Here is a 25705-nt window from a genome sequence, read left to right as displayed (position 1 = left end):
CACCGATATGCGTATACGGCACAGGTATACGGTAATTTATTCTACTACTTACATACCTACCTACTACTTTACAGGAAAGAATTATTGATAAGTTGTTAGTCTCCATTTTAGTCTCAATGCTCGATCGTTTTTTTTTATAGGTACATCTTGATCGAGTTTCTTTTTTAATTCACACAAACATACACTTTCTCTACTTTATCTTTTATGCTTTTTATCTTATATGAACCCGAGCGAAGCCATGCCAAGGTAAGATTTATTTTAACTCGCCAAATTGCAAGCTATTGTAAATATCTAAGATAAGATACCTAGTAGGTACCTAATATCCAAATCAGAGATAAAATATGCGCTTAGATAAAAACTTCTAAGAAAATAACATTATTTTTATGACAGTATCGAGATTTAGGAAATGTCAAAAATAATTTCTATCAGGTACTTATTTGCCTACCTACCTACACAATATTATCACAACTCCTCTCATTTGAACATATCGTTTTATACGGTAATGTTTATACCTTAGTTTTATACTTTTATCAGTAGGTACTATATAAAATTTTACCGACCATATTTTAAACTTTGAAATAGATTAATGTTTTAACTTTTAACCTTTTATAAAAAATTATCCAAATAAGCTTTATTTACCTTGTGGTTGTATGAAAACAAAATTATTTTTTTCAGTTAGAACTTTGTTGCATACTCAGGCTGCGACATTCCCTACAAAACCAACATTTAAATCAAAAGCAACTCATATTTACGAGTGTTATTAGCGCCAGAGGCAGCCATATTTAACTTAACACCTGTACTGTAATTCATATTTAATATTATTAATAAAACTAAAGTTACGGTACAGGTATTTTTGAATAGGTTTTTTTTCTTAATTAATATTTAGTAGAGCATAATAGATATCAATCAATATGATCCATTATTAATATGTAATAGAAAAAATGAATCACATCAAACACCGAATTTCGTAAACTTATTAAAAAGGTAAAGCACCCATCGCTGTTGAAACTTTCGTTCGATCAAAAATAATTTTGATATTTCAGTCATCAGTGCAATATTGTGAATAGTCATACAAATCAATTAGGTATTATGACTTTAAACACCGGGAATACATACACCATGAGCCTAAATTTGCAAATGGCAATGCGGTTATCCTTTCAGTTTGCTAAAAAAGCGTTTTTGGTGGCATGATGAAACCGATCTCAATGCTAATAGACTACAAGCCCGCATAGGACAAAAATATGGGTCAAATGAACCACCAGGGGACATATCTAGAACGATAGCAGAGCAAAAAATAATAAGATTCATCACTATGCCGTCACTTGTAAGCTGTCCAACTGAGTGCAGATGCGAATTGAAAAGTACAGGTAGACTCGGTAAATTTTGGTCATATATTTTTGTACGGCATTCTTAACCATCGATAGATCCATTAAAAATAATAAGAAACCGCTCAGTGCCGTACAAAAATGTGGGTCCACCAAGTCGGAATTATTATTTAATTTCCGAGAGTTACCGGGGGTAAATTTGGTCATTTGACCATGTACGGCATCTGTGTCATACTATTGCTATACTGCTTTTAATCCATTATTCCGCAACGCCGTACAAAAATCATGGGGACAAGGGGAAAAAATCGAGAGATGCAATCCCCTCTCTTTCCCCACTCCAGGGGGTCATTTGACTAAGTACGGCTTCGGTTCCAAAACATTATCTAGCACTCAAAAGTACTATTAAAAGCAATGCCGTCAAAAAATAATTGTTCTTTTAAATGTATACCAATAATCATCTTAATTTCATCGAATTCTTGATATAAAGAGCTGTAAGGTCATTTGACCCTGTACGGGAACTTTTTTTTTAACATGATATTGTAAAATTCAATTGTTGTATAGTATTGCCGTTCAAAAGAAACCGTTCTAAAAAAAGTTATAGAGAAATGCAAAACCAGAAATTTTGTTAAAGTTTAAACATCGTAGATTAATGAAATATAATAGTTTTCTACACTTTATCCGTTGTTTTAAATAGTATTAACATAGATAAATTAGGAAAAAACGATGCCGTACATTTTTGTGCAGACCACATCTTTTAGGCTGATGAAAGCGACGAAAGCTACAATTTTAAGAGTGCTTTATGGCCATTTGATACAGTACGGCATTAACATATTTTTACCCAACTACGGCAAAGCAAAAGGAGGGTTATGGTTGTTTACAGGTCATGTATGTATGTTCATCTATTCCCTCGTAACTTCTTAACTACTTATCAGAATTCGACAAATGACATATCATTAGAGGCGTCTGAATTGTTCACTGGATAACCAACGACCAGCTAGCTAAAGGCTATATGGGGTTTCACAAAATCTAATGTGGCGCCCTCTAGCGGACAAAACATACAGAGTAAAAAAATAAAGTTAAGATAAATGTGGGAATAGGATAAAATATTAAGATGTATTTCATAATAAGCTTTATTTTTAGTCTGTGTTTTTCTATTATTTACTCTGTGGATATGTTGTCTGTAGATTGATGTTTGTCTAGGACTTGACTTGGTGTCACGGTACGGAAAGAAATGGAGGATTGTTAAAAATGTATTTTTGTTCGGTGTCTGGGAAATAAACTGATTGGGCTAATTTGGCGTTTTTATTTACACCATCCCCACATAATTTGGGGGCTCGTCCGGGATGGTGGAATAAAGAAAAACAGCGGAAGACTATGATTGCGGTGATTAAACCAGATTAAGACTTTACGAATTATGAACTAAGAAGACTAAGATTTAAAGAAGCTTATGATTGTACGATTACGACTTGAAGACTATATAAAACTTATTATTTACATTATTCAACATGCCGCCGAAACGACTATTAAAGGATGATGATGATTATGGTGAACCATCGCCGCGTATTTCCTTTACTGATTTAGAAAAATCAATGACGCCATTTTCGGGTGATGATGCTTATGGCGTCGAAACTTTCATAAAAGAATTTGAAGACGTTTCCTCTCTAATGCAATGGGGCGAATTAGAAAAACTCATATTTTCGAAGCGGCTCCTCACGGGGACCGCCAAGCTATTTTCACGTTCACTAAGTGGGACCACCACGTGGGATACACTTAAGTCTGAGCTCCGCGAGGAATTTGGTAAGAAGTTGAACAGTGCAACTGTTCACAAGAGACTTTCAACACGCCGGATGAAGATGAATGAGACTCATCAGCAATATTTTTTACATATGAAGGAACTTGCAGTACTTGGGAATGTTGAAGATGAAGCCCTGATGGAATATGTCATCGACGGTATTAAAGACAGTGAGTCCAACAAAAATATTTTATATGGCGCTTGTAACATTAAAGAATTCAGAAAGAAGTTAGACATTTATTCAGAAATTAAGAAAAAATCATATTATTCACCTAATAAGATTCAAAGTAATTCAGTATCAAAGTCCATTGGCATGAAAATTCAAAAAACATTAAGAGTAAAGAGATGTTTCAATTGTGGAGATTTAGATCATGAGTCGCCTAATTGTACTAAAGGCATTAAATGTTTTAAATGCAACTTGTTTGGCCATAAATCAACTGAATGTTCTAAAAGTATAAAGAAGAGTTTGGAAATTATGTCAACTAAGAATAATATTGATGTGAGACCTTTTAAGAAGCTGAAAATAAACAATATTGATGTAGAAGCCCTGATTGATACCGGAAGCGATGCTAATTTAATAATTATGTCTTATTTTAGGAAGATTCAAGGTGAAAAATTGTTATCTTATAGTTCAGGAACCACAGAGACTTTAACTGGAATAGCTGAAAAGGAAATTTATACAAAAGGATCTTTCACAGCAAAAATTGAAATTGATGATTGTTATTTTGAAACTTTATTTTATGTTGTTGATGATGGCGCTATCCCTGTCAACATTATATTAGGAAATCCTGTACTGAAAGAAGTAGAAATCAATTTTAAGGCTGGAACTATCACTGCAACAAGAATATTACACCTTACAATGCTAGAGAATGAAAATGAAGATATCACAAATATTGAAAACAAAGAATATAAGAATAAAATACAGAATATTATAAAAGAATATAACCCCAAAAGATGTACTAAAGAATCAAATGTAAAACTTAAAATATTATTAACCGATGATGTACCAGTTTATCAGAATCCACGACGATTGTCACCTTTGGAGCTTAACATTGTTGACAAACAGATTAAAGAATGGCTTGATGAAGGAATAATAAAAACAAGTAAGTCTGATTATGCTAGTCCAATTGTGCTTGCAAAAAAGAAGAATGGAAACTATAGATTGTGCGTTGATTACAGGAAATTGAATAAGAAAATTATTAAAGAAAGATATCCACTACCACTCATTGAAGATCAATTAGACAGATTAACTTATGCTAAAATGTTTACCTCGCTTGATTTAAAAAATGAAATTATAAGAAAACATCATGAAAACGGACATTTTGGTTGTGTTAAAACTGAGGAATTAATAAATAGAAATTACAACGACCGTGAAGAACTAAGAAGGATGGCGAAAGCAAATATTCAGAATATACAAGATGAAAATAATAACAATAAGAATTATAAAAAGAGAAAGAAGCTCAAGCTCAGCTGATATGATGAAGCCATGGGTAGCGACTGTTGACTCATCTGGGACAGATGATTCTGCAGGATGACCGTGTGGGAATAGGATAAAATATTAAGATGTATTTCATAATAAGCTTTATTTTTAGTCTGTGTTTTTCTATTATTTACTCTGTGGATATGTTGTCTGTAGATTGATGTTTGTCTAGGACTTGACTTGGTGTCACGGTACGGAAAGAAATGGAGGATTGTTAAAAATGTATTTTTGTTCGGTGTCTGGGAAATAAACTGATTGGGCTAATTTGGCGTTTTTATTTACACCATCCCCACATAAATATGCAGTGTTTGGTATCACTTGAAAGCGCTTTACTTGTACATTTTGAATATGTATATATATCTAGCATTTGCTTGTGACTTTACCTGTATTCATGGACTGATTGCATATAATTCACATCTTTTCGTTCATAGCTTTTTTATTAGTTCATCAATTTAACGGAGTCCATTCCACCTGACTCCGACTTTCCAAGGTGATAATTAACCACCTCGAGCTTCTTAATATTAATGTATATTTATATTTTATTATAAAAATATAAAGCAAATATTTCGTTATATGGATTTTTTTCTTTTTCAGATTTTTCCCCTTTGAACCAACGAAAATGTACGGCACATGAAAAAATATTATCTATGCATAAAATACTTTAAAAATAAATTTATTTCGTGTTGTGTCAAATGACCCCCTGGAGTGGGGAAAGAGAGGGGATTACAACTCTCGATTTTTTCCCCTTGTCCCCATGATTTTTGTACGGCGTTGCGGAATAATGGATTAAAAGCAGTATAGCAATAGTATGACACAGATGCCGTACATGGTCAAATGACCAAATTTACCCCCGGTAACTCTCGGAAATTAAATAAAAATTCCGACTTGGTGGACCCACATTTTTGTACGGCACTGAGCGGTTTCTTATTATTTTTAATGGATCTATCGATGGTTAAGAATGCCGTACAAAAATATATGACCAAAATTTACCGAGTCTACCTGTACTTTTCAATTCTCATCTGCACTCAGTTGGACAGCTTACAAGTGACGGCATAGTGATGAATCTTATTATTTTTTACTCTGCTATCGTTCTAGATATGTCCCATGGTGGTTCATTTGACCCATATTTTTGTCCTATGCGGGCTTGTAGTCTATAACAACGTTGTCACAAAACTATACGTTTCAACATGGTTTCAACTTACAATATAAATTTAATGCTCTAGCATAGCCTTAATGTATCTATTATAATGCTGATAAGTACAGTAGGTATAAAATTTTAATTACATTAGTTAAGTTCTTATATGTGCAATCATACAAAGTTCCCCGAAAATCTGGTAATAACATCTTCACTACGTCAAGACATGAAGTCTTTGAGTGGTTTTGACAAAAATAATGTCTGGCCATAAATTGTGCTCTCCTGACGAAGTCGCCTTGCCTCTGAGAATATTGTGGGACGCGCCGAGCCGGGACCAACGATAAAGCCTTATTTATTTTCAAATATTTGTTTACTCCACGAGATCATTTCAAACAAGAGCCCGAAAGCTGATCCAACCATTTTTAGGCTTACACTTATAAGAATGAAACTCCATTACCATATAAAATAGTGTGTGTGTGCTATAGCCTTAGAAATCTACATTGTTTAACTTCCAAATCACTATGCTTTTGTTCTTCTATCTATAAACTGAATATGAAAATATATACTTTTTACTTTGTTGTACTTATGGCGTCATTTTAAAAACAAGCATATACATTATACAACCTTTATTTGTAATTGCCAACTGAACGAAATGAATTACAGTGGTTAAACATAAAACAAAATGCGAAATCGATAGCTATTACAGTCGAAGTCATTTGTTTGGGATTAAAGTTTAGGCTTTTGTTCGGGAGAGACATTTGGGATCAGAAAATGTGAGCCTTTTCGGAGTTATAGCGGCAGAAAGCAAATGACGCGCAAGTTTACGAGTGCCGCGCTACCAGTTCCATCGCGTTTTATGCTTAACTTCCATTTACGCTTTTGTTCAATTTTTCTAATGATATCTGATAGTGTAGCTGCAGGTAATTTTTGATTTAAAGTTGTGTGTAAATATTTACCACTAATTGTAATTAATTGCCACGTAAGTTGTCTAATATGCTAATACCTACTAATTATTATTTATTCATTTTTCTATCTAATTATGGAAGTTAGAGTGTTAAAAAATGCTCCGAGTTGAGAACCTCCGTCGTTTTTGGGAAAGTCGATATAAAAGCTTTATTGTCCTAGTTTGACATAGTTTCTACAAAAATGTATCCACTATCCGTTACTACGTCACGTCCCTGTCTTCTAAGACCAACTTTCCCTATGCACAAAATAACATCAAATATTTGCAATCTTTTTAACATTAAGATACAAACTTAGTTCTAACATCAAATCGCAAAGCATTGTTCAAAGTAACTACAGTCTACATGTAGGAACATAGCAAGCGCAATGTTGTGCAAGTTTCCTTCCTCTCTCGGATAAGAAGCTGCGCTGTTCTCAGTAGTTAGTTAGTAAAGCAGGTGACGACGTTTCCACTAAAAGTTCATTATGTACAAGGGATTTAAAAACGTATGTTATAATTTTATGTTTGTTAAAATCATGTTATTTTTGCGCTATGAATTTTGTATGTAATTAAATTTAATTGCATTTTTTCACAAAAAAATTGAATCAAAAGAGGGAAAAGAATAAAGAATTATTCTTTTGATAATTCTTATTAGATAGTATTTAGTAATTATTAATAAAATTATTTCCACCTATAGTGGAAATAAGGTTGAAATTCTCATGAAGATTAATCTTGTTTATACCAGTAATATTACATAGGTATATGTACATCAAAATATAAATTAAAAACACAATATATTGTCCCTCCACCGTCGTAATAACTTGTAAATTATCACGTCTATTAACCGGAGTCAGTGTTGCAATTTCATGGTACGACGCTTCGCCCACCGCTATTCCCTTACACAGCGAAGAGAATTCCTGCGTTAATAACACTACGTCGAGTGTACCGTTTATGTCTTTACTGCCCCAGCAGCATGGTCACCCGGCCACAGAGCATACATACGACATGACATTCATACGCTTGTGACATGTTATAGTATAATCTACGTAGTGTATTACTTACTCTGTGGTATCCACATTCCACACTAAAGTGATGGAATAATGGTTGGAATAGTTCAATAGAAGGATATGTTAACAATCGATAAGTCGTAATATTATAATTTTTATAACGAGCTCTTGATGCATTTATATATCTCTCTATATGTCTACATATAATTATTATAGATATGCATAGTGTTGGCTGATTTAATACAATATAGGCAAGTCATGCTCACAATCCTCACAACTCAGCCGAAAGGCTTATATAATCAGTTATTCGATAAAATGACTGGTTTATATTATTTTTTTAATAAATGTTTCTGTATGAAATTCTTAATGAAAATTAATCAAAACAAACAGCGGAATACAATAAAATTCATACAAATAGTCTATGACGTGGTGGACAGGTCAAAACTTGTGGTCGTGTTTTGTTCTACAAAAATAGTTGATCTCGAGCCCGCAGACCTCTGACCATTGTCATATCCGTCTATGAAAAGTCCGGAATTTCATAGAAAAGAGTAGGAATACTTTTTCTGTCGCTTTTTAAACTTGTTTTCTCAATGCACAACGGAGACCGAGTTTAATCACTTAAAGCGCGCTGCTTTAAAACATTATGTGGGTAATGTTATATGTAAAAACTACACTGCATCCAACATAAAATCTGTTTTTGGTAATGATATAACACATTACAACGTAGCTACATCTACAAACACACTGTATAAAAGCATATTACATACATGCATAGCAACCTCGACATTTAAGAGTAGATAATAAAAGAACGATTGCAAATGAGGGTAATTAATAATTATCTATGTATTATGTATGTTCAAAATTTCTAATAGGATAAAAAATACATAAATAATAATTGATGATGGCGTCATCAGTTTTGTTAAACACATAAACAAACCATACTCTTAAATAATAAGACAAATAAACATACCGTACCCAGTTGGAAAACAAATAATGAAACTGTTCCAGCTGCTAATAATAGGCTGAGGAAATAGTAAAAGCTATTTTCAGTGTCAAACGATATATATTCCTCCATCGAACCTTCCTATATTGACCGTTTGGTGAGAGAAACGAGGCTAACATTGTTAGGCGTAATTTCTGTGGAGTGTGGAGGGTCATCAGGAAGATATAATGCCATTTCTGTACCCTTGATGTCTTTTTAAGTGCGGTCCCACTTAACCCTAACGCGGGGCGCATTTCACTATAACATGACGCATTCAAAAATAGGTGTATATAAATGGATTAACAATTCTGCACTCAAAAAAAATAAAAATTCAAGTTAATGTGACCGCGTTGTAGGTAGTTGTAATTCATTGAAGAAGCTTCCGCCAAAACTATTCAATAAATAACGTGTAGATTTATGCACATGTTATTAAGTATGGTATTAGTTAACTATTAATTGACAAAAAACAGAAATAAGTAAAAAAAGTCTCTTACATTTTTTTTTTCATTATCCTTGTGATATCCATACTGCCTTGTAACGAGTTTAGAGTACCCTCAATAATTTTAAAGATCAATTTATTTCAAAATTAAACCATAACTACATATCACTTTTACGTTTGTTTGTCTGTAATATGTATATTTGTTTGAACGCCCGCGCCGTAATCTCAGGAACTATTTGGCCGATTTAAAAAATCATTTTTCCGTTGATTATACGCACTTAACCCATATGAGCCATAATAAGACTTAACTTATAATGTAAAATTAGTAGATATATCACATTTAAGTCGTAAGTGTTAGAAATAAGTAAAAAAGAACACTTTCACATTTTTAATTACTTACTTTAATAAAATATAATATAACATATTGAATTGCGGCGCGCGGTTTCTCTGTCTACGCGGCGCGCCCTCAAAATTTTCCAGCACAGATTAACAAAATTATATTATTACCGGTTTTATTGGTTATGGGCTTCATGGTTAAAAAAGTTAGCTCGACAAAATCAAATTCGCTAATATGAATCATTAAATTTAATTCTACCTTAGCATTACAATTAATTAAAAGATTTTAACCACATTTTAACTAATTTTAAAAATAGGAGTACATAATTATAGTATATTTATTTGTCTATACTCTATACCGTATTATTTGTCTGTCGCTTGGTCTGTCGTAGTTCCAACCTCTATTGTCAGTGGTCTCTTTTGAATTGATTGACGTTTCGCGGCGTCTCAACAGCTGTTTGACCGAAGTCCCAACCTCGTTGATCTTTCTATGAATGTGAATCGGTTATTTCGTCACACGTGTTTTCGAAAATATCAAATTTAAATTCGTAAAAGACAATAAGATTAATCAATTAAGTATGGAAGAAGATAGTGGTGTTAAAGGTAGGTGAAACCGCTTATTAGGCGATGGAAACGTGCAAGCGTTTGCTTGTGTCCACCCCTTACATTTTTATTGTCATCTTGCTAAATAATTATTGGATATAACTAATTAAATTTACATTCACTTTCTTTATCGACTTATTCTACCTTCAAAACTGTGACTTAATCACAATAAAATCCTATATATTACGGCATAACGCTACGACAACTAAAACATGCTTTTGCGTAGAACATTTTCGCTTTTTATTTATATGGTAAGTATTATATACAAAACTGTATTTTGATTTGTGAGCATTTTAACTAATATCAATTATTTTATCTAAATGGGTTCTTAATATATTTTTATAACATCACTACAAGCAACGCCATACAGCCGGCGTAAGCATACCTACGCATCAAATAACCAGATTAAATTACCCCCATTCATCTTATCCTCGTTATGCTCTTGTACCTAAAAAGCATATTATATGTGTTTTCATCCTCCTACACAACATTTTACGATAATTTTAATTCCAAGACAAAGTAAATTAACTAAATAAATTAAGTAAATTAAACAAATGTACTTCTGAATTTATAACATTATTGGATTTAATAAATGAATTCAGAGTTTAAAATTAATCTTTATGGATCACACAAATAATGTAACAATTTACAATTAATGACAAAGCCTTCCTGGCTAGAAAAATCCTGTACTAAGAAAGACACTTCCTTCATACAGTGTAGTTAAAGTTTAAACAAGCAGAAAAAAATGAAGATTCAAGCATTGTTTTTTTAAATTATACAGAAATTATATGATCAAGAATGTTGAGAGCCTTTGACTTTTTATTTTATTTATGGATAAGAGTTTAAACTATTTGAATGGTGTTTACAGTGCCTGTTACACGGCTGCGTCGGAGGCTGTCTGTAGAGCAGACAGAGGAGAAGGTGTTGACACCCAACACTCCAACAAAGAAAAGAGCAACAAGACGCGCAAAGCCTGAGCTGGATCTCATTGATGAAAATGGTATGAATAATTTGATATGTATTGATAATTATATTATCGAAGTTTATTTTTTCAATTTTAATTTTTTTCCCCTTTCCTATAGAAAACACTTACAGAAAATGTTTATTGATTATTCATTCAATTTGTAAGTTACAATTTGATCAATAAAATTTATTTTTAATTTAAGTTGTTCCTGAAACCGTAACACCAAAAAGAACTACCCGGAAGGCTGTGAAGGATGTTCTAGAGCCAGTAGAAGAAAGGGCGGTGACACCCTCGAGACGCAGTACAAGGATCAAGTCAAACACAAGCATTGTATCGGAGACTGCGGCTTTAACTGTGGACTCGCCGCGAGCTAAACGAGCCGCAAGGAGAAACTCACAGCTTGGTATGTTGCATTATTATATTGGGTAACATAAAACTTAAGAAGGGATTCTTCCCTTATAAAATACTAGCTGTGCCGCGCGGTTTCACCTGCCTTGCTCCGCTCCTGTTGGTCTTATTGCCTATAGCCTTCCTCTATAAATGGGCTATCTTACACTAAGAATTTTTCAAATCGAACCAGTTGTTCCTGAGATTAGTGCGTTCAAACAAACTCTTCAGCTTTATAATATTAGTATAGATAAACATACTTATGGCATTATTATTATTTTTGTATTTATATATATTATTTTTTTACAATATTTTTTATCAAAATTACTTAACAATGTGTCCTTAATTTTCTAATGCTAATGACTTTTTTTATAATATGCATTTTTGCAAAGGGTCACCTTATTACTCTGTTAAAAATTTTCTCAATTCTCTCTTGTTATAATATTATACAAAAGAGTGTCAAGGTGAAACCAAGTAATACATATAATGTTACAAATTGTATTATTTTTAATTTCAGGAAGTGATAGTGAAGCTTCTAACACACCTACTCTACAAACAAGGAGGACAAGAAAAGATTCAACTTCCAGCATTGATAAGGGTATAACTTTTTTTAATCACAGTAAATTAATTAATATACCTAAAAAACACTTATTAATTAAATGAAATAAAAAATAAATTAATAAATAAATTAAAACCACATATTTAAAATATAACATAGTTCCCATGTTACAGATTGACATTTTTTTTTTAATTTGAATACTTATGTTATTAAAGACCTAATTTAATTATTACGTTTTAGTAGATGCAATATCAAAGCCTGCAATCATAATAACTGAGCCCATTGTTGAAGAACCAGAAACAGTATCAAGAAAATCAACTAGTGACACCACCGGTAATGACACCACCAATACTTCACCTCAAACCAATCTAAGAAAAAGTCCTAGGCTTAATAAAAGCCCACAAAATTCCAATGATAAAAAACTGGAAGATAAAAATACAAGTGCCTTATTAAATAATGATAATAATGTCAATGAACAAAAAGAGTCCCATAACAAATCAACAGAATCACCTAGTATTTCATCAACTCAACAAATTAATGATAAATCAGAAACCAATAATAGTGATAATTCAAAATCTCTAGATTCAACAATAAATTTAATTAATAATATTGACCAAATAAACCCCAAAACGAAGAATATTCATAATAAGAGTACTTCAGCTCTTGAAAGCAATAATTTTAAAAGCAAGAAAAAGAGAACTAAATCTTGGTCTACTGTATGTACTGTATGCAGTCCAAATGTAGAAGAAAATATTTTTTATAGTGATAATGAGAGTAAGAAAGACAAATTGAGTTCAATTAAATTACCATTAAGACATAGCATGGCTTCTGGTGACAACAAATTGGACCTAAATGTATTAAAAATCTCTGAAATTTGCAAAGATGTTTCTGTTACTCTCACCAAATGTGATATTAATTTAACAGTTGAAAATTTAAACAAAAGCCAATTATCTAGTAAAGAATTGTTTGATAGAGAACCTAGTGGAATAATAAATACAGAAATAATAATTGAAGATTCAGATTCCAATCCGGAAAAAGCCGAACCTGAAGAAAATCATGATAATGAAGATCAATGTGTTCCAGTCGTATCTGTGCCAGATAGTGTCAACAAATCTTTGCCGTGTCAAGAAACTCTGAATACATCTAACATGGCTAATGTTAGTCATAAATCTGAAAAAGAATTGAATAAAGATGGTTTTAATGACTGTGTTGAGCCTATGGATATTGATGAAACTGTCCCTGAAAATTTATTGATCTCTGAACCTGAAAAAACTAATAATTCAATAAAAAATGAAGTAACAGTTCAGCAAGATTCCAGTATCAATTCACATTCTAAATCAAAGCGTAAATCTTCAATATCCTACAGTCCTAATAATACAGAAAATAAAAGCACTTTAATAATAACAGAATTAAAAGATAACTCTACCAATGAAATTAATAAAAGTCAAATAACTGCAAATAATAAGTCCATTTCTAAATCTATTATGGACTTGGACAAATCGCAAAATAATGAGACAGACAGAAAAAGTATATTATTGAATTGCTTAACTAGTACACCATTACAACAAAAGAATTTTCAAAAGTTATTAGCGCCCATTAATACTTCCATAATAAAATCGAATCAAGATAAAGCCAAGAGTCCAGTAGACCAAAACACATCCCTTGAATCAAAGAGTTTTAAAAATAAAAGTAAAGAGGAATCAAATGATGACGACTCTTCAAAGGAAGAATCTTCCAAAGAAAAAAATGAATTACTAAATGATGAAGCGATGGATGCTGGAGATGATTATGAGTCAGGGGACAGTCAAGATGAAGATGAACGTCAATATGCCGAAGAAAACGAAATAGTCGATAAAGGTGTAACTATTTCATCAGAAGACGAATTATCGAATGATTCAGATTACGAAAAAGATTCGTTTGTAGTTAGCTCAGATGAAGAAGATAACCAATTACTAGATGGTACCGATGATGACTTATCAATGAGTGACAACGAGTTGAAAATGACGGCAAAGTCTAAGAAAAAATACGATGAACGCATGGCCAAACAACAAAAGAAAGCCTCCAGGGAGATGTTTGAGGCACGTCATAAACTCGATAATTTTAAGTCTAAGAAACGTATCTCCGATAAAAAGGATAGTTCCGATTCATCTGATGAGGAAGCTCCAGTCCTCCAAAAAAAGAAGAATAGAATGAGATTAGATTCTAGCCATGATACCAGCACAATATCTAATGAAAATTCTGCAAAGAAGAATAAGAAAAAACGCTTATCTGAATCTATCTGTAATGAGAGTGTTCTTAATGAAAAAGAAATCACTATGCAAAATGAAAGTTTAAAAGAGAGTGATCCACTCGAGACAGATACAAAATCGGAGCCAAAAACCCCTAAAAAGGACATGGATTCCACAGTAGACTTTGTAGATGCCAATAATGCAAATAACACAATCATTAATAAAAGTGGACCAAATGAAAACTTATCGGATCCATTACATGCTTCAATGGAAGATGAATTGTCGTCTTCAGACAGTGACACCAATAACATAATCGATAATTATGATTCAGTTCTGAATTCATTGAATAAAAACAAAAATCCTAATATTGGTAACGCATCACTCAATCATGAAATGAAAACAAAAGAGAAGAATAAAAAAGCACCTGTAATTGATGATTTGAATCTTACACAAGTGAAAACGGTCTTCAAGAATCTAAAACCAGAAAAATCTGAAAAAGGGTCAAAGAAAGAAAAGCAAATGCTTGAATCATCTAAAGGTGGTAGTGATAGTTCATCGGATTCTATTGATTTAAATTTACTTTTCTCTGAAGAAAGCAATGCAGATTCCTTCAGTAACAAACCCGGTGATGATAAGGATGCTATACCATTGAAAAAGAGTGAAGCTAAGACTAATATAAGCATTCAGAATGGTAAGTACATAATTTCATATTGAAGTATCTTTATAAATTACAGAATGCTTCACAAAGAATAAAACAAAAACTGTCGGTGTCAGATATGTAGATTTTAAAGAATTTTCCAAATTGGCTTAGAAATAAATAAATAAATTACGAGACTTATCTACTATATAAAAATAAGTCTGGTTTTCCTTCCTGACGCTATAACTCCAGAACGCACGAACCGATATCCACGGTTTTGCGTTCGTTGGAAAGGTCTCGGGCTCCGAGGTTTATAGCAAAGAAAAGGTGTCTCTGGTGGCGAAACGGAGTTCGCCCGGTTTGCTAGTATGGTATAAAAATTACAAAGAATCAAAAAACTTTAATTAAAAAAAGCTTTATTTGTTTTATACAATTGTATCTTATTTCTTATTTTATAAATATTTTAGATCAAGACGAAGCAGATGGCGCCGTAAGCTTTTTCATTGATACAAATGGTGAACGCAGCAGTGAAGAGGGTAAAGAAAATATTGACGAAGAATTAAATATGTCTGTTGATAATGGTAAATATTTTTTATTTATGACATAATATTATTACATTTCAATATTATTTTCAGGATATCGATAGCCAAGATGGCTATATGTAAATATTTAAATAAGAAAAATATGTAATTTAATAATTTTAATGTTTGCATTACAGACCAAAGCTTGAAATCCAGTGCTAAGAAGAAAAAGAAAAGTTTATCTCAATCAATGATAAATGAAGCAACAGGTAATAACAGAATTGTTTTAATTTATATATTGTTTAAATTTAATTTATTGAAAATATTTACTCTCTATTACAAATAAACAGATAATACATATATCAAAATATTATTGAATTAATATTTTCCGATTTATTTAAGATGTACCTTCTGAAGAAACAGACCAAAGTGAGGTACAAGCTAAAACACCGAAAAGTGAAAAGAAAAAGAAGAAGAGGCAATCTGAATCGCAAGTTGACTCCACAATAGGTATTAATTTATTTTTTCAATAATTACGTATTACTATTTATAAGTAAATATATTATATATATTTATTATTATATATTTTATTTATAAGTCGGTTGTAGCTTTATATTTTGGTTATAAGTTATAAGATCTGGTAACATAAAATTATTGGTGTATTCATTTATCAATTATCATATTCAAATATTTATTGTTGCGTTTTCAACAGAAACCCCCGCTGAAGAAATAACTCAAGAACAGAATGAGTCAAATGCAAAAACTCCTAAAAGTGAAAAGAAAAAGAAAAGGCAGTCAATATCACAACAAGATATTGAACAAGGTAATAGCTCTAAGTATAACATTAATAGCTTTAATTATTATTACAACCTTATAAAATATTAAAAAGAGCGTGTGAGCACACGTTTCACATGTGAGACTTCTTTGGAAAGATTCAAAGATACCAAAATCGTCGCATTACTCCATAACTTGCCGATATTACCATGACGCGACCTTGAAATTTTACTCTCAACGCGCCTAATGAAGTTTCACGTCATAAAATATTAGAAATAATAATAAATAAATAATCTATACTTATAATAAATCTGTAGAGAGGCCAATTCTGTACATGAAATATATTTAAAAAAAAACTATGAAAGGGTGATAAGGGATCGCTACTGATGCCAAAAATGCAATCAGTAAAATTTTTGTCTGTCTGTCTGTCTGTCTGTCTGTATATTCGTTATAGAAACAAAAACTACACGACGGATTTTAACCAAATTTGGCACAATTATTCTTCATACTCCTGGGCAGGTTATAGTAAAAGAATCATGTAAATCGGTGTAGAAACACCAAAGTTATACATGAAATACGCTATAAGTCATCGCGCGTGAATACAGAATCATGCCATAAGGATTATTTTCGTGTATCAGTTGCCGCGGGAGCTATAAAAAGGCGGCGGGTCCGCACCCGTTTCGCGTTGTCACGGCATTACGTGTGAACGGCTGAACCGATTTCGATAATTCTTTTCTATTATATTCCTTGAAGTACGAGGATGGTTCTTATGTAGAGAAAACGTAAATATGTACCACGGGCGAAGCCGGGGCGGACCGCTAGTTTTATATATAGATAGATGGATAAATATTCAGAGTTAACATTTAACTTGCAATTTAACAACTTTGAATTAAAGATGTAAGAAGTAAGTTAACTTTCTACAAAATTAAACTTGTTCATTTTTCATAATCAGAAGCACCATCTGAAGAAATTAATACTTCAACTTTAAAAACACCAAAGAGTGGGAAGAAAATGAAGAAGCGACTCTCAGAATCGCAGGTCGATACAACCACAGGTAGGCAAATATTTTATTACTATCATCAGCCCATATCCGTTCCCACTGCTGGGACACGGGCTTCTTATGCGGGTACAGGCCATGGATTTATCACTATTGATTACAATTTGGTTAATTATTAATATTATTTCTAGAAAAGTTTAAACTGAATGAAAAAAAATGTATGCGTGTACTAGAGTACACACGTAAGAAGTGAAAGTTCTTTATGACTTTAAAAATGTCATGAGTATGGCGTAACGCAAAAATGTCACGCGTACGGCGTAACGCAAAAATGTCACGCGTACGGCGTAACGCAAAAATGTTACACTCAATTTTTGTCCAACCCCGATAAAGAAGTTTCACTTCAAAAAGCAAAACTGAATTTATAAATTAATATTATTTATTTACTTATAAATGATACAATAAAGTATAATAATTATTAGGGATGCGCCGAATACCGAATACATATTTGGTATTCGGCATATTCGGCATCTTTTTCACTATTCGTATTCGGCCGAATTATTTGGTTTAGGTGCCGAATATATTCGGTATGAGTATTTCTACTTTCTTGGCTATATAACTAAATAAATAACTTCATATTATGAATGATTTATGTCATACTATACACAAGTCAAATAAATTCTATGAAGAATGTGTTGAACCTAAGGTATACAGGGTGTAATCGTTAAGTGTGCACCGGCGATTATTCCGTAACTATAACAGATATCAAAAAACCTTAACCTGATATTGAAAGTACTATACCTAATGAGTAAAATAACAATAATATTTTTTTTTAAATAAAACGAGAAATATCCAAAAATGTTAAATGAAACGCTCCCATACATTTTATTTCCCATACATTTTGTATTCAAAGCAAATGTTGGAGACGACATCCTCGATTTGGAATACCATTGTATTCCACATCGAGCTCTATTTACAGTCTCTAAATGAACTTTCATTAAAAAAGAAAATGACATTACGTCCGCTCATAATGCAAACACTAACTTAAAGTAAAAATATAAAACTTTTTAACAATATAAAAATTTAAATATTTTTTTGTTTTAATTTTGTAACGTACCTATTCGTGCGATGTTTCAACACAACTGGGACGGCACAGAGTGCGCGGGCGATATACGCGGGTGGTGGGCGGTGAGGTAAGGCTTGCTCGCCACCGAGCCAGCAGCTACTTGCGACCCGTTAGAACCGGTTTACGTACACGTCAAAACATTGAACCGAATAATTCGGCCGAATATTCGGTTCGGTAAGGTTTTAACCGAATAGTATTCGGTATTCGGTTATTCGGTGAAACCACTATTCGGCGCATCTCTTATAATTATAATTCAAGTTGCATATAAATAAGCCAATCTCAAAGTAACGAAAACTAAATACTGATGTTCATTAACATATTTATTGTAAAATGTTATTAATTTTTAGAACAAGAAGTTGTAATTGAAGAAGTAATAGATGTATCAACTCAAAAACCAAACAGTGAAAAGAAAAAGAAAAAGCGAATGTCTGAGTCACAAGTGACTATAACAATAGGTAAATTAAATTTTTAATTTTTAATTAAATTAATATGTATAACATCATATATTTTATATTTTAAAAATGTTTAAGTAAGTATGCAAATATAATCTGAAATAATTGTATTGTTTTTATACAATAGAAATAGTTTTAATATAATTCATATCCTGGAATTATATCATAATAAAATCATGAAATAACATAGTTTATAATAAATTAATATTACATTCAATTTTATTTTCACTCAAGATGAACCTGCTGCAGAGGAGGGCAATGGTTCTCTAGCAAAAACACCGAAAAGTGAAAAGAAAAAGAAACGCCTATCGGAGTCACAAATTGCTGCAACAGAAGGTTATTTGAAATTTAGATAAAAAATCTTAAGTAATATGTTCTACTTTAATATTTTAACTGCTTTATCCATATAAAATTTAGTTCTTTTTAAAGCGAATTCAACTACATATTTACACAAATAAAGAGTACTGCTTTCCAATTAATTATATATTTACTTGAGAATATAAATCTACATGTAACTAGTATTATAATTATTTTTATGTTTTTACCCGACTGCCAAAGAAGGAGGGTAATGTTTTTCGAGTGTATGTAAGTATGTATGTATGTCTTTTCCTTTGTGACCACCTGTAGCCTAAACGGCTTGATGGATTTTGATGTATGAGGTATCGTTAGATTTGTCTTGATTACGGGAGTGTCATAGGATACATTTTATCCTAAAAGTCCCACGGGATAAAGACATAATAATATTTTTTCTAAATTTCCCTTTAAAAAAATATGTATGCGGTATCATTAGATTCATTTCAATCACTCTTTTTTTAGTGTGCAGTCGGGTATTTTGTTTTTTTAATAATTTACTTGTTCGTTTGTCAATTTATTTAATTAATAATAATTGAGTTTTTTTTTTCGTATAAAGAACTACAAATTGGAGAACAATCTTATAAAGAAGACGGCAACATTTCAGTATTGAAAACGCCAAAGAGTGATAAAAAGAAGAAACGCGTATCAGAATCACAACCTGATGCAGTTGAAGGTAAAACTATTTTCATTGATTTTTAAACGCAATAGTAACTATTAAGTATATTTATTTGTATTCATAGTTTTTTATAATATAATTTTTGAAACCATTTTAGATTGTTGATGGGTTTTAAATTTTTAATGTGTGTTAATATTAATTTATTATAAATTATGTTATTACATGCAATTTTATTTTAAGACTTCACTGAAGATGAACCTGCTGCAGAGAAGGGCAATGGTTCTCTAGCAAAAACACCGAAAAGTGAGAAGAAAAAGAAACGCCTATCGGAGTCACAAATTGCTGCAACAGAAGGTAATTTGAAATTTAGATAAAAAAATCTTAAGTAATATGTTCTACTTTAATATTTTAACGGCTTTATCCATATAAAATTTACTTCTTTTTAAAGCGAATTCAACTACATATTTACATTAATAAAGAGTACTGCTTTCCAATTAATTATATATTTACTTGAGATTTGAGAATATATCTACATGTAACTAGTATTATAATTATTTTTATGTATGAAAACGTTATGTTGTTTTTCGTTTGTCAATTTATTTAATTAATAATAATTGAGTTTTTTTTTTTTCGTATAAAGAACTACAAATTGGAGAACAATCTTATAAAGAAGACGGCAACATTTTAGTATTGAAAACTCCAAAGAGTGATAAAAAGAAGAAACGCGTATCAGAATCACAACCTGATGCAGTTGAAGGTAAAACTATTTTCATTGATTTTTAAACGCAATAGTAAGTATATTTATTTGTATTCATAGTTTTATATAATATAATTTTTGAAACCATTTTAGATTGTTGGTGGGTTTTAATGTGTGGTATTTAGTCATTAGAATGTTCTTATTATGTTTTGAAATTGCACTCTTAAATGAAAATTATTCGTTGCTTCCCGACATGGATTTTTGATGTGAAACTTCTTTAGGCGCGTTGAGAGTAAAATTTTAAGGTCGTGTCATGGAGTAAGGCGATGATTTATGTTTCAATCTTGCCAAATAAGTTTCACTTCTGGTACTCTTTTTTATCATGTGTCTTGCCAAATAAGTTCCACTTCTGGTACTCTTTTTTATCATGTGTCTTGCCAAATAAGTTTCACTTCTGGTACTCTTTTTTATCATGTGTCTTGCCAAATAAGTTTCACTTCTGGTACTCTTTTTTATCATGTGTCTTGCCAAATAAGTTCCACTTCTGGTACTCTTTTTTATCATGTGTCTTGCCAAATAAGTTCCACTTCTGGTACTCTTTTTTATCATGTGTCTTGCCAAATAAGTTTCACTTCTGGTACTCTTTTTTATCATGTGTCTTGCCAAATAAGTTTCACTTCTGGTACTCTTTTTTATCATGTGTATTCTCTTTTATTACTTACTTATATATATATATATATTTTTTATTATTATTTTCATAAGATATACCAACTGAAGAAGAACCTGCTGCAAAGGATGGCAATATTTCGCTATCCAAAACACCAAAGAGTGAAAAGAAAAAGAATAAACGCCTGTCAGAATCACAAAGCCAAGAAGAAGCAGGTATATGATATGTTTCGCTAATTTGTTAGATTTCCTATAAATAAATAATATTTAAATAATAATCTACTTCGTCCTATATTTTAGAATTTTAAACCATCAAAATAATTGTATAAAGTCTTAGGCATAGATTTATAAGAAGCTTGTTATAATAAATTCTGAGCAATATTCTTATTACCATATTCATTATAAAATTTGCAAAAGCCCAATTTCATTATAGTATCCTGCTAATTTTTATTTTTATTTCATTTTAAGATCCATCTGAAGAAATGCCTACGATGGAAGGAAATGTTTCGCTATTAAAAACAACAAAAAGCGACAAGAAGAAAAATAAAAGACATATTGAAGGTATACCATTATTTTTTATTTAAAGAAAATAGTAGCCATCCCGTTTATAAGCTTTTCATTTATTGTATTAGGTTAGGGGTTGAAATATTGATGAGTCTTTAAAATAGTAATCAATAATTAAGATTGAACAATTTGAAAAATCATGGTCATAATATATTATAAGAAATACATGTCTAACGATTTATAATTTTTAAATACAAAAGGAACTCTTATTTTCGAGTATCATTTACTAAGAATAATAAGGTCCATAATGTTAAATAAAGGTAATAACTATCACTAAGATGTCCTTTGTGATTTTGAAATAAACATTAAACTCAAACTCAAACATTTATTTATTCAATTAGACTTCTTGTAGACGCACTTTTGAAACGTCATTAGGTACATATTTTTAACATTTACCACCGATTCGGAAAGCAGTATCTACGGAGAAGAATCGGCAAGAAACTCCATAGTTGCTCTTTTTAATCATGTCAGTTTTACAATTTTACAAATTACATATGTAACATCATACTTATATTATAGTAATATGCCAAAAAACTGTCCTGTGGTTTTTACGCGACAACCCTCCATGGGTTTTTATCGTCCATATATTCCTTAATACTGTAATAGGCTCTCTGAACTAGTACATTTTTTATATAAGTTTTAAATTTAGAACTACTAAACTCTTTAATATTATGAGGAATTCTGTTGTAAAAGCGTATACCTTGACCCATAAATGAATTTTTAACTTTAGCTAGCCGGAAAAATGTCATTTCAATTTTATTTCTGTTTCTTGTGTCATAACAACATTAAACCTATGAATGATGTAAAAATCGAATAATTTATTAATAACCTTTTCTTCGCAGAAAATTCCGATTCCGATAGTCCGCTGGAAATAGGTGTCGAAATGAATCAACCAAATATTGAACAAAATGGTGAGTTAAAATTATCAATTCTAACAAAAATGATGCACTAGGTACATCGTTTTTTTTTATTATCAGAAACAAAAAAGGTTTACTTACATATATATTAGTGTACAGTTGTAAATTAAAAACCACTGAGGTTTATAGTAATGTTCGTATACAATAATTTATTTTTTATCTTATATTTAATTTAAATGATAACAATAATTATTGAAGAAAACATATTACTTTTAATTTTTTTTAAGAAAATTATGAAATAAACGTATTTTATTTTCATTTTCATTTAGAAATATAATTATTATATTAGTCTATTAAATATTTTCAAACACAAAATAACTTAATTATGTAAATGTAATTTTATTTTTTGTAGATGAGGAAACAAAGAAATCAAGTGGCAAGAAGAAAAATAAAAAGAAGGGTCAATCTAAAACCGAAATTCAACAAGAATCGGGTAATTATTTTGTTTATGCAATAATGTAAATAGCAATTTTTTTCCTCATATAACTAATATGTACTTAATTTTTTATTCCTTTTCTTTCTAGTTCAAGTATTAGATGACAATGAAGGCAATGCCAACAAAAAACGTAAACGACAACAAAATTCTGTGGAAGAAATATCTGGAGGTATTTTTAAGTTGTCGTAAATATTATATTTAGGGCCGATTTTTCAATGCTTGGATAAAACTTATCCGTCCAATAAAGTATTACACGATAATATTAAAATGTCACGTAAACTGTCAAATACGGGCAATTACAATACGTTTTTAAAATGTTAGTTTTATACATTACTAGCTGTTGCCCGCAGCTTCGCTTGCGTGGAAAAGATTAATTTTCATGGTATAAGTTTTCATCCCCTATTTTACCCCTTTAGGGGATGAATTTTCTAAAATCCTTTCTTAGGGGACGCCTACGTTACGACATCTACCTGCATGCCAAATTTTAGCCCGATACGTCCAGTGGTTTAGGCTGTGCGTTGATAGATCACTATATCAGTCACCTTTGAGTTTTATATATATATAGATTCGACGAATAAGTTTTTTCCAAGCATTCAAAAATAGGCCCTTAAAATAATATTCATTAAAAATCCGATAATAATAATATGTTGATTTCGATGATTTTGACATATAAATTAATATCACTCAAATGTTTTAGATGTTGAAACCTCTCAGTCGAAGAAAAAGAGAAAAATAACGAACAGTGAAGAAGAAATATTGACTGGTAATGTTAATGGAGTGGAATTCACTTAAATCTATTCAGCCCTCAGGGCTCAGACGTGACAAACAGACAGACAAATACTTTGGCATTTTTATCTGAAAAATATATAAATTTTAAGTATTATAATTTATTTATTAGATAGAACGTAGTTTGACAATGATACTATGTGTTATAATAAAGTATGTATGTATTTGAAACATTTTATTATATTTTAATACTGTTGTTATAATGAATTTATTTGTTATAGAACCTGAAGAAGGCAAAAATAAGAAAAATAAAAAGCGAAAACAAAGGGAAGATGATGAAGTGGGTGTTTCAAAGGTATTAAAATTTACTATATGAAGTATTTTATAATAATAGCTAAGATAATCTAGTTACCTACCTAATTGATTGACAATAAGCGATAAATTTGTTTGGGTGTTATTGATTATTAATTGAAAAATAAATATAAATCGCATTTTCTAACAAAACGACATAATATGTAATAAAAGACTAGATTTAATCCCTTATTTACACTCAATTATTTTACTAGGTACGCAAAACCAACGCTCTCACAAAAATACCCGTGCCCCGTTTGCCGACATCCATACTGAGCCAATTAGATGACAAACCGAAAGAACAAACCAAGAAAAAGCCCAAAGTAATCGCCACAAGCGGGTTCATCGTCGAAGAAATACGGAGGAGCAAGCCGTCCAATTACCTTGAAGAGAGTATTTATTTACACGAAGACTCGCCCAAGAAGAAAAAACCTAAAGCTAACATTCCTAAACCAAAAGTGTTGCCTACAATGCCCACAGCTTCTACGTCAAACACCGGATATACAACTAAATTCAAAGTTAATGTAATCCCCACTGAAACCAAATTCGTCGCTAGTAGTAACATAGTTAATTTTAAAGAAGAACGTATGTACAATAAAAATATTAAACGTTTAGGTACCTATGAAATGTATAAGAGACACAGGAATATAAAATTGTCGAAGTTTTAGATATTTTCACGTTTCAGTTATGTTAAGACTCCGCCTGTTATAATTATTAATGTTCTATTCTGCTATTCCGCTATTAGTTATACTCATTATTCAATAAATTTTTCTTATTGTATTCATATTGACTAAGGAAAAAAATATATTGATAACCTGCTTTCCTTTTTGAAGTCTGTTAAAAACAAATTCTTTCAATCTTGTATCAATGTTTTTATAAATTTTGATAAAAAATTATATAAATTTTCAGTGAATATGTGCTTCTTATAATTTCTCTGTGTTTAACAATTTTGTACATTATTTCTGTTCCAACTTCCTAACACATCTAAGTAAGTACATTTTCTTTGATATATGCAATGGATACATTATGTTATGTTTTTTTTAATGTGTCTGTATTTTGACTGCTAATTTTATGTTTAGGATTATTATTATAATTATTTCGATTATGCTGTCCGTTCATGTTTCATTTATTTTTTGTTTGGACTGTGAAAATATGTGAATAAGAATTGATACGGCGAGTGTTGAAAGACTAGTTTGTATTTACCGCCATTTGTTTCTTTGCGTTAAGTTTGTAGGTTTTTAACTAGATGGCGCTTAATGTTGTCAATAAAACAGTACTGCGCCCATGTGCCTTGTTTTTATTTAGGACGTTAATTTAACGATAGAATTCTATGAATTATTTGAATAAAGTTGTTAATTAGTACAAAAACATTGTTTGAAAATACTTATCTAGCTAATTTCATATACACAAACCAAACAAATTCTTCGCGCCTGGTCATGCCGGTGTAAACAAACCGCCATGTTGTTATGAATGACACGACGAATTTACCAAGGTGAGTATTAACAAATTATTCATACGCCCTTATATCAATTAAACAGATTACTTCAATAAATTCATTAAAATTTTATCATTATTTACATTATTGCATATTAACCTTGATAAATTTTAAAAAGTTTTTAAGTTCATCTATTGACACTTGACGTCATGTCATGGTAATTTTTTAACCAATGGCGGTTCCCGCTCAACGGTCACGT

General features: G+C 31.1%; 2 protein-coding genes across 3 annotated transcripts; both read left to right on the top strand.

Annotated features, from left to right (window-relative positions):
• Positions 1-2532: 2532 nt before the first annotated feature.
• On the top strand, positions 2533-4423 carry LOC149904446 (uncharacterized). 2 transcript variants are annotated; one of them, XM_090106972.1, is made up of 2 exons: positions 2533-3287; positions 3715-3832. In XM_090106972.1, exons 1-2 carry the CDS (start codon positions 2831-2833, stop codon positions 3768-3770), a joined length of 513 nt encoding a protein of 170 aa, XP_089963098.1. In that variant the 5' UTR covers positions 2533-2830; the 3' UTR covers positions 3771-3832. The 2 variants fall into 2 exon arrangements, with proteins under 2 accessions (XP_089963098.1, XP_089963097.1); XM_090106971.1 differs by adding an exon at positions 4297-4423 and having other exon boundaries at positions 2540-4220.
• Positions 4424-9883: 5460 nt separating this feature from the next.
• On the top strand, positions 9884-25379 carry LOC149904445 (uncharacterized). The gene is made up of 23 exons (XM_090107054.1): positions 9884-10042; positions 10911-11042; positions 11209-11409; positions 11911-11991; positions 12193-14871; positions 15285-15398; positions 15536-15607; positions 15741-15848; positions 16051-16161; positions 17065-17166; positions 18580-18687; positions 18919-19020; positions 19595-19711; positions 19895-20008; positions 20295-20411; positions 21114-21233; positions 21486-21578; positions 22424-22492; positions 22851-22931; positions 23023-23103; positions 23632-23697; positions 23942-24015; positions 24227-25379. The coding sequence occupies exons 1-23, from the start codon at positions 10018-10020 to the stop codon at positions 24677-24679; spliced, it is 5220 nt and encodes a 1739-aa protein (XP_089963180.1). The 5' UTR covers positions 9884-10017; the 3' UTR covers positions 24680-25379.
• Positions 25380-25705: the final 326 nt, after the last annotated feature.

The sequence above is a fragment of the Colias eurytheme genome, chromosome 11, assembly GCF_061535395.1.
Source record: "Colias eurytheme isolate Ceu_HAF_F1 chromosome 11, ilColEury1 Martin Lab GWU primary, whole genome shotgun sequence".
Classification (NCBI taxonomy): Eukaryota; Metazoa; Arthropoda; class Insecta; order Lepidoptera; family Pieridae; genus Colias; species Colias eurytheme.
The sequence above is the reverse complement of the archived record's forward strand: the minus strand, read 5'-3'. Positions and strand labels throughout refer to the sequence as shown.